At 20.2% G+C, this 15,389-nt stretch overlaps 3 protein-coding genes across 3 annotated transcripts; 2 read left to right on the top strand and 1 right to left on the bottom strand.

Moving 5' to 3' along the window:
• Positions 1-341: 341 nt before the first annotated feature.
• CRMP2 (cysteine repeat modular protein 2, putative) lies at positions 342-9,017 on the bottom strand (the record flags this gene model as incomplete). Its single annotated transcript, XM_028670610.1, has 7 exons — positions 342-5,501; positions 5,728-7,019; positions 7,189-7,881; positions 8,016-8,201; positions 8,283-8,486; positions 8,791-8,851; positions 8,952-9,017. The coding sequence occupies 7 exons, from the start codon at positions 9,015-9,017 to the stop codon at positions 342-344; spliced, it is 7,662 nt and encodes a 2,553-aa protein (XP_028525933.1).
• Positions 9,018-10,549: 1,532 nt separating this feature from the next.
• Positions 10,550-11,145, top strand: PGAL8A_00081600 (mitochondrial ribosomal protein S8 precursor, putative; the record flags this gene model as incomplete). Its single annotated transcript, XM_028670621.1, has 2 exons — positions 10,550-10,732; positions 10,939-11,145. 2 exons carry the CDS (start codon positions 10,550-10,552, stop codon positions 11,143-11,145), a joined length of 390 nt encoding a protein of 129 aa, XP_028525934.1.
• Positions 11,146-13,163: 2,018 nt separating this feature from the next.
• On the top strand, positions 13,164-14,568 carry PGAL8A_00081700 (prefoldin subunit 3, putative; the record flags this gene model as incomplete). The annotated part of the gene is made up of 6 exons (XM_028670632.1): positions 13,164-13,229; positions 13,353-13,423; positions 13,663-13,774; positions 13,901-14,005; positions 14,116-14,205; positions 14,443-14,568. 6 exons carry the CDS (start codon positions 13,164-13,166, stop codon positions 14,566-14,568), a joined length of 570 nt encoding a protein of 189 aa, XP_028525935.1.
• Positions 14,569-15,389: the final 821 nt, after the last annotated feature.

Here is a 15,389-nt window from a genome sequence, read left to right on the forward strand (position 1 = left end):
GTAGTTTAATTTAAAAAAACAAAACTACACATTTTAATTACAATTTTATCTAACCTTTTTAATTCATTAATAAAAACAGATATCTCAAAAGAAAAAAACAAGTGTAATCTAAAACAAAATACAGAAATTTTAATATAAATATATTAATTTCCTTTCACAAAAAAAAAATATAGTATTTGTAAATCTATACAATAATGAGGCATTATTTATTTGAATAAATAAGAAATGTAAATAAAAGAATTTAATTTCAAATCATAAGAAAACTTACAAATTTATTCATTCATATATCGCTTAATTCACGATTATTCTCCATATCTCTACTAATGTTTACTGTTTTTCTATTAATTTTTCTTTTCATCATTACTGTTTTTATTTTCTATATTATTTTCTATGCATTTTTTTTTCTCATTTTCTCTGATATTTTCGTTTTTTTTGTGATATTTTTCTTTACTTCCCTTATTTTCATTTTTTTTTTCAATATTTTTACTCACATCATCATCATTATCTACTTTAAAACCGAGTTCTACTAATTTGCTGTTAAAAAATTCAGAATCATTATTTAGACTCATATAATCATCAGGATTATACTTACCTTCATAGTAACCAACATTTTTTAACCTTTGATAATCATTAACTAGGTTATTAATTCTATTATTTAGCAATATTAATTCATTTTCTAATGGTATATGATCAAATGGATCTCCTTTAACAGCATTCTCAACATTTTTTCTAAACGTAATTTTTTTTTTTTCATTAGCCGTAATAAGAATTTCATATAACATTTTAAGCTGTTCAACTTTATTCTTAAGGTGGATATCTCTTTCAAATTGTACAATATTCTTTTTTGCAATAAATAATGAAAATAATTGCATAATTAATTCTTTATCTTTCATTTTGATTTTGGTAAAAGATAACTGTAAATCAGAAAGGATTAATCCTGATTTAACTGTGCCTTCATCATACAAAAATTTAAAATCAGTTATAAAATCTTTATCGTATTTTAGTACATTAATCAATGCTTCATAATCAGACATTATTGTATGCCTGTCTCTTTTATATATAACTGTTCTTTTGTTATTTTGAATAATAAATGAATTTTTCGTAAATAAATTCAATATTTTTTTATGTTTTTGAAAAAATGTTCTTTTTTTTAATTCATCTTCCTTAATTTTTACCCATTCATCAATGTTCTTCGAGTTTTTAGTTACTAATTTCAAAATTCCATTTTTTCCTTTTTTGTAAAACATTTCATGATCAATTATTGATAATCTTAGAATAAATTCCATAAAATATGAGTGAAAAATAGAAAATTTTAAATTTAATACACCGAAGTATATGAGATTTGATAAAACGTCGAGAAAATAATTTTTTTCTTCATTCGTTAACATTTTTTTGTTGAATAAAATTGGTCCTTTATATTTTCTAGTTAATTTAATAGAATTATCATATGTATTTAAAGAAACTATAGGTTCTTTATAATATTTTTCTTCAGATATTTTTGATATTTTTTCAAAAAATTTTCCTATAAACGGAAGTTTAATCATTTTTTTTATATGTCTTAAATTTTCGATATATGAATAACAAAGAGATATCAAAATTTTAGCTATAAATATAAAATTAAAAAATAATAAAAATAATAATATATAGAAATTTATTGTTGCAGTACAATTTGATATTGTCAAAAAAACAAAAATCATTAGGGTAATTGTCCAAGAAACCATGCTATAAGTTTCTAATTTATTTAAAATATGGTAATTTCTTGAGTCAAACGGCTGAAGTATTAACTGTAAGGTAAGAAAGAAAGATGAAATAATAGTAAACAACCACATAGTAGTACCAAATATTTTAGCTGTTTTAAATATAGGAACAGTTGATATTAATAAAACTAAAATTTTCCTTAAAAACACAGCTGATTCCCAATACCAAAATTGAAAATTAAAACCATTATTTAAAAATCCATATTTAAGCAGAATATTTTCAGAATGTAATTGCTTTCTATTTTTATATAACACTAAGTAAGACATTAATGGAATACCAATTCCCCAGACTATTAATCCACTAATACCTAATATGAAAAATTTTGCGTAATTTTTAGATAAATCACATTTTACACTTGGTACATAACTCATGTATTGCTCTACAAACTTATCATTGTAGTAAATTGCTTTACAATCTAACAAAGTCAGCATAGACAGAGTAGTTTTAGTATGAATAAAAAATAATAGTGTAACGTACATAGGAGTCATGTCTTCAAGGAAATTTCTTATTCTTTTAAACTTTGAATCTCCAGGTATAGTTAAATATCTAAATAATACTAAAGCTCTTTCTGATGGTAATTCTTGCATTATTTCTTCATATAATTTATTATTTCCTAGTTCTTTAATTTTATCTATTACTTTTAATTTTAATTTTGTTTCATTTCTAACTCTATGTTTATATATTTCTACAACAAGGAACATTAAAATTGTTAGAACAATTGCAAGTAAAATAGGCCTAAAAGCATAAAAAACCATTCCATAGAAATAAGCATCTGCATGCGATAAAGCAAAATAATTTGTTAAAATGCAATATGGGCCATAATTTTTTTTTGCTTTTAATAATTTTTTTATATTTGTAATTATATAATTAGCGTGTGAAGAGAAATTAATGGGAAAATATATTTCGCTTGTACCCATAACATAAAAAATTTTCATACAAGAGAAATAATTAACTGCAATTTTAATAACAATAGAATGGACAGATTTTCTATTTGTACCTGTGAAAACATTTAAGTATGCCATAATAACAGTAAATAATAAAACAAAAGCACAAACAAAAATCATATGTAAAATATTTATTATATTTCCACTACACTTTATACATAAATTTAATTTAGAAAAATTATTTGTATATCCTTTTTTGCACTCTCCACATAAAAAATTAGTCATTGATTCATGACACTTTTCGTCGTATAGGCATGCTTCTTTAATTGGGCATTCTACAATAAACCAATTAGAGTTGTATATATTTGTCTTTAATCTGTAAAGTGCATAATTTTCTTTAGGAACAGGCATTACATGCTTAATTTTTGATGGATCTAAATAATTTTCATTTTTTTTCATAATTAATAAAGTTTCTTCTTCAAAACCCCCTTTGCAATAAGCACCATCAGGACAGCTTAAGCAAACCCCATTTTTAAAATAATAATTTTCTAAGCAAAAGCAATGAGCTTCATGCATAGTTCCAACAAAACTAGTTGAGTTAGGTTTACACTTAGATTCACAGGCAAAATCACCAATCATAGTCTTAAAAAACCCACGTTCGCAAGGTGCACAAATTTTTGTTAATCTATATGGAGAAGTATATACATGCTTAAAACCCTTTTTACAAACGCAAAAACTTTTATTAAATGGACGTTCTGCCTCAAATGATACCGTAGTATTCGGTGGGCATTTTGATGGAGCATAATGAATAGTTTTGCTTTTGTTGTTCACTATCATTTTCCCACCTTTGCAATAAGTGTTCTTATCGCTACATGGTAAGCAATGATTAAAGAAGTAATAACCTCCTGAACATGTACAATCTTCTTCTTTCGTACTCCCTATTTGTCCATCTGTTGTATATGGTGTTAAACACATATTACATTCTGCATTTGATATAGCATCTTTGTATGTATTAACTGGGCATGGAATACATTCATTTAATTTTTCTTTATTTATTGTGTATCCTTTATCACAGAAGCAACTTGATTCGCTAAAAGATTCTTCACCTTGAGTTGTCGAGTGTTTTATAGGACATTTTGTTTTTTTTGGTCTACATAAATGTAAAGTATTCTTTTCGAAACAGTCTTTTAAATATCCACCAGGGCAGTAGTATCCTTTGGGGCACTTAATACATTTATATTCATTTAATTCCCAGTAATAACCTATCATACATAAACATTTATCTATACTTTTTGTTTTTGTATATAGAGTAATACTGTTTTTTGGGCAAGGTTTCTTCTCAGTATTGCTAAGTTCTGGTTTATAATAATTTTTAGATACTTCTAAACAGTCGAATTCATTATCATCCATTTTTACAAATTCATAACCCTTTTTACATAAGCAACTTAAATGTGATACATTTAACCTATTTGGATGTTTTGTTAATTTTTTTCCATTACATGGGACTTTCTGATTTTCATAAATTGCATATTTTGGATCCATTTTATCAAAACCAGGACAATAATGATTATCTGGACATAATAAGCAAGAATTTTCAGAATGTAAATAGTAACCTTTTTTGCATTTTTTACATTGAGATATTGAAATGGATTGTGTACCTTCTGTATATACATTTGAAGAGCAACTTTTACATTTTTCTTCCGAAACTGTGTTTTTATAAAATCCTACTTTACACGGTTTACATACTTGGGAACTTTCTATATCTATTGTGAAGTCTTTGTAATCATTGAAAATAGGATCATTTTTAAAATCGTAATTAATGATATTTGTAGAATCATAGGGTTCAAATCCATAGTCACATTTACAACTTTTTATAGAAAAGTTTTTTTGCGTTGTATTGGTAGTATTTTCTGGGCATTTTATTTTATCTGATTTATATCCACCGGGGCAAAAATAACCTATATCACATTCTTCACAGAAATTTATAGAGTCTTTAGAGACAAAATAATATCCTTTTTTGCATTTACATTGACTTTCTTCTTCACTACGACTACCATGAATTGTGCTGTATGAATTAGGGTAGCAATGAAAAATACAAGGAGAGTTAGAGAGTTCAGTCTTCCAGGTTTCCTGTTTGCATGGCACACATTCATCATTATTGTTTAATTCGTACCCAGGTAAACAAAGACACTGAGTTACTGACGTAGAAGCTTCTTCTTTAGTGGTAGAATGGTCATGACATAATGTACACTCATATATATTATTATTTTTAATATATTCATTAACGTTGTTATATGATCCTATTGGGCAAGGAACGCATCTTTTATTAAATACTTTCATTCCATCAGCGCATATAACTGTAAAATTCATGTCTACTTTTATTTCGACAAAAACTCCATTAAGCTTAGCAGTCAAGTTAACTATATCACCAACAAACTCTGATAATTTAATATTAATAGTTCCGTCATATTTATCTATTGTGACAAATTGCGATTTATTTAAATTGTGAACTTCAACTTGAAAATTATGAAGTAAGTTCATTTTTTTTATTTCGTCTGATTTTATTTGGAGTGTATACACTTTGTTGTCGTCTTGTATAACTTCTGGATAATTATATTTTAATTCAAGTTTATTAGTGATATTTCTCAATGGACCATACATAAATTGTATATCACCTTCATAATATTTCACTATTAAAAGTATATTTCTATTAATTAATTCTTTATGATCATAAAATTTATATATTTTTTCTATTTTTCCATCGTCAATGTATGTATTATTTATTTTAGTTACATATAATAAATTGTTATCAAGTTTATATTTGTTATAATGTAATAAGTTTATTTCATTAGAATTGTCCTACAAAATAAAAAAAAAAAAAGAATAATTATATGCCAATTTTTTTTGAGAATAAGATTTAGAAAATAATAAATATAAAGGAATTTTTTTAGTAAAACTAAAAATGCTATAAAAAATTAATAATAAAAATAATTTAAAAAAATACATATATATAGATATATTCATTATAGTAATTTATCTTTTTTTTCTTAATTTTTTTAGAATAATAAATAATTTATATGTTTACGTCGCTTATAAATAAGACATAGGATTCATCATATGGGTAAATTACAATATTTTGGGGTTTGTATAAAAAAGTATTTGATTGGCTAAATACGGAATCATTATAAAGATTTATACTTTCTTGATTTAAGTCATTTTTATTTTCTCCTTCAAAAATGTCTACAACAATTAGCAAGTTTTTTGGTTCAATGTATTCAATAGCTATAACACTGTTATTTAATTGATCAATTAAAAAACAGTCTAATGATTCATTTCTTAAAGCTCCACATGAAATATCTGTTATAAGAAATGAAGAATTTTTTAAAACATCCAAACTAAAATTGATACCTCGAATTTCTGTTATTAAATTTTTTACAACGTTTATATCATGTTTATAAGTGATGTTAAAATTTAAATCGACTATCATTAATTTTATATAAGGATGTGCTGATATTAAAAAAATTTGCTTTAAGTTTTTATTCTCATCATAAATTGGTTCCATCATAATAGGTGATATGCATTTTTCACATTTTAAAAAATTAGAATAATCTAAATAATATGATAATAGAAATTCTACATGAACATCATTTATGTTATTATTTATAATTTTTCTTTTCTCCTTTACTTTTTCTGGTGTTATATCATATAAATATAAAGATTGTAAATTTTTTTTTAAAACATATAATTGCACAGCATCATCTGTAACGTTCAAAATAGAACTGGAAGCATTACTTATTTTAAAATATTTAAAAAATATTGGTGTCATGTTTTCATCATAATTATAGGTTAAGATTATTTCATTTTTTGTTGAATAGCATGAAAATGATATATACAAATCATTTATATTATTTAAATTAAAAATATTTAATAATTCTGGGAAAAATATTAAGAAATTTGATGTTCTTTGAATTGTGTACGTTCTAATGTCATCGGGAGCTATATTAAAATCTAATAAATGGTTTATATCCTTATAATTATGTAAAACATACTGTTTTACCATAGCATATCCTATTAAAGAATATTCATTCCTTTTTTTTGAGCAAATTTCTAATATTTGACCATAATCATTTAAATTTATATCAGAAATATATATTTTATCTAAAATAATATCTTTATTTTTATCACTATTAGTTTCTGTTATATTATTTGAATAGGACACATCTTCACCTGAACATCGGTTTATTTCTTTTTTTCTCAAAAAAACTTCTTCTAAATTCTCGTTTAATTTATATCTGTGCAAAACGATATAATTTTTCAAATTTAATTTAATAGGGTTTAAGTCTAAATATAAATAATTTATTTTGTTTATGTCATAACCTAGAAGTAAAAGAAAAAAAATATTAATAAGTATTCTTATCCATTTATTTTTCATAATAAAGTATCAAAAATGATAGAATAGAATAAAATAAAAATAACAAAAAAAATAAACACAAAAATATATAAAAATTTTACATATGGACAATACAAAACTACAAAAGTTATTAACCGTTAACATGAATTGTAGAAAGAAGAGACGAATATTCCACTCCGTTATCACTTGATGTGTAACATAATAAATAAGTTCCTGGTTTTTCAAAAACAATATCATTGTTATATTTGTTTGCATCGATTTCATATAAAAATACGTCATAAAACTCAAGTTTTTTTTCATTTTTATGAAAAGCTTCTTGTATTTGGTTAAATGAAGTGTCTTTAATATTATTGCAATTATAATATTTTACTTTATCAATGATAAAGGCTTTATTAAAGGGAAATGGTGTTCTATATGCTTGGAAATTTAAAATAAGTTTATTTCCAGATAATAAGTGTATTTCATTCACAAGTTTTTTGACAACTCGAATAGTTGAGATATTAATATAATGTTTGTTAGTATCTGTACATTTGTTATAATAATATGGATAGTTCTCATAGCATGAGCATACATTATATAAACCTTCAACATTATCTTCTACTTTAATATTTTTAAATTCAGAGCCAATTATTTCTCCTTTGTATAATATAGGATTACCAAAATTCTTAATAGTATTCTGAGAATAAAATTTAAAATCGGGACTAATTGATTTTTTTTTATCCAAACAAGTATCTTTTGTAATGATTATAGAAGAGTGCACAAATAATGATTCATTTTTTATTTTTAAATCAAAAATTTCTCCTGATTCAAGAACTACATGATTGTTATCTTTGAAAAGAAAAAAATAATAATAATAATAATATTGAGAATGCATTAAAAAATTAATAAATTTAAAAAGAAAAAATCAAATATATGTTAAAAAATGATAAAGTTATAAAAAAAATAATTTAATATTTTTTAACTTATTTCTAAATATTCAGATTTATTGTCAACTAAGCATTTTAAAGATAGTTCATTATCTTCTTTAATACAGAAGTTATCATTGAGGTTAAAATCAACAGGAGAATCACATATTTTTTGTGAAGTTGTGAATCTGTTACAATTATCGATGTTTTTAAGTTTTTTGTCTTCATAACAACTAGATAGATCTGAAAAAATGAAAAAATATTATTTAGATATAATAATTACTAATATATTTATCAATATATATTGTTAATATTTTATCTTACATTTTGTTTTTTCTTTTGAGAAAATATTGCTTAATAGATTTATTGGGTCGTTTAATTTTAATTCTAAAATATTGTTTAAATTAAGTGAAACAAAACTAATTCCTCTTTTCCGTATTACTTTTTTATTCGGTTTTTGTGTATTTTTATACTTTAAATTATTTAATTTTATGAGTTTATTTCTCTTAACGTGTGGGTTGTCATATGCTTATAAAAAAATTATAGAAATATTTTTTAAGCAAAGTGTATTATATATGTAGATATACTTAAATTTTTATTTTTTTCTTCAATATTTAACTTTGCGTTTTATTACAAAATTTCATTTTTATATATATTAACTTTATTTTTGTCTAATACTTTAAAAATTTTAATGAAGAATATATTTTTTTTTCATATTTTTGCTTTAAGTTTTAAAATATATATATATATCTCATTCTAATTTATATGTATAAATTAATATATTTGTAAAAATTATTAACATAAAGTTAATCTATTATTTCTCTTTTCTTACTATTCATAAAAGAAAAATTTTGTTTTTTTATGGATTTTGGTGCTATATCAGCAGCATAGTACTAAAAAAAAGTAAAAGAATTATAATATTATATCTATTCTACAAAAAGTTATATATATATATATGTTATTTGAATTTAATATGTTCATCATTTATATTACATGTCTCTTAAATAGAAAACTAGTTAGTAGAGAAAAAAGCAAAAAAAAAATTTTTGGGTTCACCATTTTGTAGATAAATAATGAAAATCATTTTAGATGATACGAAAATACCCAAAAAAAAAATATTCAGATTTTTCTTAAAATAAAATTTTTTAATTCAAATATGTCTTATTGGTTTATGATTTTATAGGGAAAGAAAAATTAATGTGTGCATGAAATTAGAAAAAAACACTATTTCTTGAAGTTTTCTTTAGAAACATTTTGTTCTGCATGCGATATTGTTGAAGTTCAAAACACACTTGAACTTTTTATAAGTTTATCTGAGAAGTAGTTTTTTTAATATGGAAAAAAATATAGATTTAATTTATAATTCAAATAAGAAAATTTACAATTCAAAAAAAAAAAAAAAAAAAGTAAAATAAAATATAGAAATAATTTTATATCAATTTTTTACGAAAATGTATGACCTCTTTAAGTATTAATAGAACATGTCTTTAACATAATAATATATCATTTATTTTATTTTAATAAAGGAGTTATATTACATTTAAGTATATAAAAATAGAGAAATATTAAACAGTAAATTTAAATGAAAAATAGACACCATGATTTATTTATTTTTATTATGTTGCAATTTTTATTTAAGTACAACAAAGAAAATGTTTTAATTTCTAATAATTTAGATCGAATTCTTAAACTTCATATTTTTTAATTTTTGGAATAATGTTTAAAAGAAATAATATTTCATATTAAAAAATTATTTCATAATTATTTTTTCTTGTATTAAAAATACTGAGACGTTAATTTCTTATATATTTAAAAGTAAAAATATTTGACTGTTCCGAAAAATTCATTTGATAAATACGCATATTTTTCTTTTTTAAAAAAAATTCCAACCTTTATGATATTTGAATATTCATTTTCGTGGTCAAATAATACAAACTGCTATTAATTCTTGCAAAGTTATATTATAAATAGTTAAAATTGTTTCATTTTTTTTTTTTTTTTCATTATACATCACTTAACCTAATGATAATAAAGGAAAAAAAATTTGTAGTTATTATTTTAAAAAAAAAAGCTTTTTACAAATAAAACAGCTTTAGATAAAAAAAAGTATATAGCAAAATATTATATTAGTAAAAAATATATAAAAATTGTACATTTGAAAAACATAACTATATAAAAATAAAAAAAAATACGTAAAATGAAATATTACAATTTATAAAAATGTAAAAAGGTGAACATACGTATTTCAAATTGACATAAAAAATCTTTAAAAAAAAAAAAGGTATTCAAGAAAAAAATAATACTATAGAAAAAAAAAAAAAAAAAAGAGGAAAAAATTATATTTACTTAACATGCATTATATTTGAGAAATTAAAGAAAACTTTATTTTATTTTTATATAAATTTTTCTTTTATTGTTTTACTTTTAATTTTATTATTTATTTATTATTATTATTATTTTTTTTTAATTATTCGGATGAATTTTTATACATTTAATGATATATAATTATAAATTAATGTTGATTAAATAATTTAGTATGAGATAAGCAAAATATTTTATATCAATTTTCTTTAATTTTTATTAAAATAAAAATGCAGAGAGCATGTGAAATGGTCGTATCTTTGTTACGAACTGATTCCATGACTCAGAAGTGTCCTTTCCATGTGCTTAATGTTCAAATTCTTGAATTATTACAAAAGGAAGGTCTTATAAGAGGGTTTGCGATTAAAGGAACAAAAATAGATATACTACTTAAACATTATAAAGGAGCTCCTGTAATTATGATATAACTATTTTTTTTTTTTAAATAAAAATATATGAATACTTAAATATTAAAATATTCAATATAAATGTTTATATTAAAAAGATAATTATAAAAATTCATTCACAAATAAATAAATAAGGAAATTAAATATTTTTATATTTTGAATTTTTCATTAAAAAAATTTTTCTTTTTTTATATATAATATATTTTGTTTAGGTTATAAGAAATATTCGTGTTGTTTCTAAACCAAGTAGAGATATATGGCTAACTCCTCATGAACTTAAATTTCGCACACGATTTAACACAGGGCTTTGGGTTATGCAGACTAGCTGTGGTGTAATAAGTCATAGAGATTGCATTCGAATGGGTATTGGAGGTAAAATGTTATTTGCAGTTAATAATGGTTATCAACATTTTTGTTGAGTTGTTGAGAGTATTAAAGAAAATATTATTTTAATTTAAAATGATAAGAAAATAAACAAGATAAATTTATAAAAGGGTAAATTAGTTAATATCAAATATATTTTTTAATGTAAACAATTATTAATTTGTATTTACTAAAAAAGAAATTATAATAAATTTGGAATGATTTTTTATAACCAATCAAAATAAATAAAGAATATGTATATACTCATTATTAGTTTATCTATTTAAAATTAAAATAGTAGACAAAAAAATTATGATTTCAAAATAGATTAATAAATTTCAATTTTTTAAACATCTTTGGATTTGGAAATTTTTTTTTATAATAATATAAAAATTAGAAAGAAAATTATCTTTAAATACCTTTAAATTTATACATTTAAAAAAAAAAATATTTATATATTGATAGAATATATCCAACCCATGAAAAAGAAATTATCCGATAAAATAATTTAAAAAAAAAAGATGAAGAAATAATATATCTAAAATCAATTTAAAACACGAAACATAAAATTTTTAACTAAATTTTTTTTTTTTTTTTTTTTATTTTCCATATACTATTTTATTATAAATTTAAGAAAAAGTGTAGATGTAATAGAATGTTCCTACATATGTACATCATAGCAGTTATCTTTTATTTATTTTTTTATTTTAATTTTTTTTTTTTTTTTTTTTTGACGTTATTAAGTTACAATATTTTTTTTTGTTGATAAAGATATTATATAAAATGTTATTTTTAAATATGTTTTAATAATTGAAACAAAATATATATATATTAATAAATTCATTTAATATGTAAACTTGTTGCTTTTAATAATCACTTTTTTTCCAAAATGAAAAATAAAGTCTAAAAATTATGAAAGACAAGATTTGTATTTAAATGAAATCAAGAATTAAATTTATAGGATTTTAATTTATATTTATTTTTTTTATAAGAACAATTTTATTTATTATATCCTTTTATTCCACTATTTTTAGTATTATTATTTTAATATTATCTATAAATATTTTTTATTTTAAGTTTTTCAAATTTATATTTACTAAAAGTAAAATTTCAAGATATCAATATATTTCATATTCATTGAAAAAAAAATAAAGAGTTATAGAACTTCATAATTTTTTAAAAAATTTTTTTTTTATTTCATTATTTTTCTATTTAGTACGGATATAAACATTTGCCGATACTTTAAATAAAATTATTTTAAAGTATGTTTAGAGTCTATAACATGTGAAATCTTTATTTCATAAATCATATGTTGGATTAATAATTTTATTAAAACAGCGGACATTCGTTCTTAATTGTTTAAAAATTCCTTAATGTATTCTTTGGAAAATTATATACTAATATTTAATTGAGAACTAATTATTCTTATCAATTAAGATAAAAAAAAGAAAGAGGAATAGAGATATAAAATCCAATAGTTCACTATACAAAAAAATATAAAATAAATATTATATAAAAAAAAAAATTATTTATATTAAAAAGAATTATATAGAAAAAAAACATGAAATTTTAATACATAGTTTATATAACAACATGCTATTATCATATAGGAAGAAACTTAAAAAAATTATGTAGGATTTACAATTAAAATATAAGTTATGCAAATAAAAGATAATAATTTTAAATTGTCGACATTTTTATTACATCTTGCGTATTTATTTTTCATTATCATATTGACAATAAAAAGGACGGTACAAAAAAAAGTGTAAGAAAACTAAATATTATAAACTAATAATTTTACATTTATTAAATTATTTTTATAAAATTAAAAAAAGAAAAAAAACATTTTTTCTTTGATTCATATAAATTGTGATTTTGTTTTGATTATTACAAAAATAATCAGTATTCATTAATGAAAAAAAAAAAAAAAATAAAAAAATAAATAAATAAAAGTTTTACTTAAAAAAAAAAAAAAAATGATATTTTAAATTTTAGTTTATATTTAATAATTTTGTGTTAAATAAAATTTCGATAATTTTTCTGTAAAATACTATTTAATTGTGATTATATCAAAATGTCATTTGAGGATTTAACTGACAATACAAAGTCTGTAAGGAATATTCCAGGAGCAAAATTCATAGTTAGAAAAATAAAAAGATGAAACTTTTAAATAATAGTTTTTTATAAATATTTTTTACCAGAAATAAAAATATAATTATTACTCTAATATTTTCTAAAAATCATTTCTTTGTTTTTTGCATAGGAACATATAACAGAATTTTTACAAAATAAAAATGAGGAAACTATGCTTCGTTTGGCCAAAGAACTTTTATTGTAAATACACTATTAATTAGAAATATAAATTTGAAAATTATGAAATTATTAAACATTTTTATTGTATATTATTAATTCTATTTTATTATATATAATGGAATAAAATAAATATTTTTATTTTTTCATACAGTATATTTAGTTAAACTATATCTAATTGTTTTTCAAAAAAAAAGAGTTATTTTATGTTAAAAATTTTAATATATTCTTTAAATAGATTTTAAATTAATTTTTTTTTTTAGGAAATATAAATTTATGGAACATACATTTGTAACAAGACAAATGAATACTGAAAAAAAAATACCTGAATTAAAAGACGCTTTAAGAGTTGTGAATACTCTTTATAAAAGAAAGGTTTAGTTAAACATTTTAACATTATTTAATATTTTAATTTTATGAACTTATATATGTGTTTTAAACAAAATTTGTTGTTAAAATATTAATAATTATATATGATATTATAAATTATCTTTTTAATAGGAAATGGGTGAAAGTAAAAATATGGAGTTATATTTTCCACTAGAAGAATCGTTATATGCTAAGGGAATAATTGAAAAAACTGATCACATTCTTCTATGGCTTGGGGTTAGTATAAAAATTAGAAAATATTAGTAAGATTCTTTTATGTTAAATATATTTAGAAATGTTTATTTAAAATATTTATAATAATTTGCATTTAATATTAAATTTATTAGGCTAATGTAATGGTTGAATTTCCATTTAATGAAGCTATAGATCTTCTAAATCATCATTTAGATAGAGCAATAAATCTTTACGAGGAAATGGTATTTTAAAATATATATTTTTTAAAAATATTCGTTATTGAATTATATTAAAATATAATTAAATAGTTATGCTTTCTTTCCTTTTAATTATTAATATATAAAAAAAAAGAATAACTTGAAATAATATTATGATTTTTCAAGTGAAAAAAAATATATTAAATATAATACATCTATTATTATATTTAATGTTATATAATTTTATTTTGACATTTACTTTTCTTAAAAATTTTTAAATAGGATAAAGAACTTTTATGGTTACATGAGCAAATATCAACAACAGAAATTAATATATCTAGAATACACAACTATGTAGAAATGAAAAAAAGAAATAAAGAAAACAATATTACTGAAAATCAAAGTTAACTTATAAATATATTGATAATTTTTTTTTCTAAATTTCCATGTCTTTTATAATATATAATATAAATTATTTGTCTATAATGTGATATAAAAACATAAAATTATTAATATAAAGTTGATTTAATAATTAAAATTTTTTTCAAGCATAAAAGACTCATGAAAATTATTATTTCACTTTTGTTTTTCATATATTTTTTCTTTTTTTTTTTTATGAGTTATATTTTAAAAATATAAAATACAATTTTTTTATGAAACAAAAAAAAACTTAATAATAAAATAATGAAAATGTCTTTTTCTGTAGTATAAAAACACATAAAAATAATATATCTTTTATTGGGAAAAATATTTTATTTTAATTATTTTATATTTGTAAAATAGAATTTTAAAATTAATATTTATATTATTATATTTTAATATTTTTAAAAACAACAAACTTGTAAAATAGAATAATTATATTTCATTCTCGATATATACACATGTACTTTTTTTTTTTTTTTTTTGTCATATTCTAAATATGTTTACATATTTATTTAAATACAAATTTATGAATTCTATGAATAATTTTTTTAAATTTTAATTTTTTTTTTTTTTTTTTTTTTTATGAATATTTCAAATTTAATTTTTTTTTTTTTTTTTTTTTTTTTTTTTTTTTTTTTGTGCACACATCATTTAGGTAAAAAAAAATTAAAATACAGCAACATAAACAGATAACAACCAGAACAAAAAAGAGAAAAAGTACTAACATAATATGAAATCGTAATATTAAAAAAAACATATTTACCAAAAGAAAGTTACAAATAATTTTTATTAAGCTTTAATTTATA

This window comes from Plasmodium gallinaceum, assembly GCF_900005855.1.
Source record: "Plasmodium gallinaceum strain 8A genome assembly, contig: PGAL8A_v1_60, whole genome shotgun sequence".
Taxonomy (NCBI): domain Eukaryota; phylum Apicomplexa; class Aconoidasida; order Haemosporida; family Plasmodiidae; genus Plasmodium; species Plasmodium gallinaceum.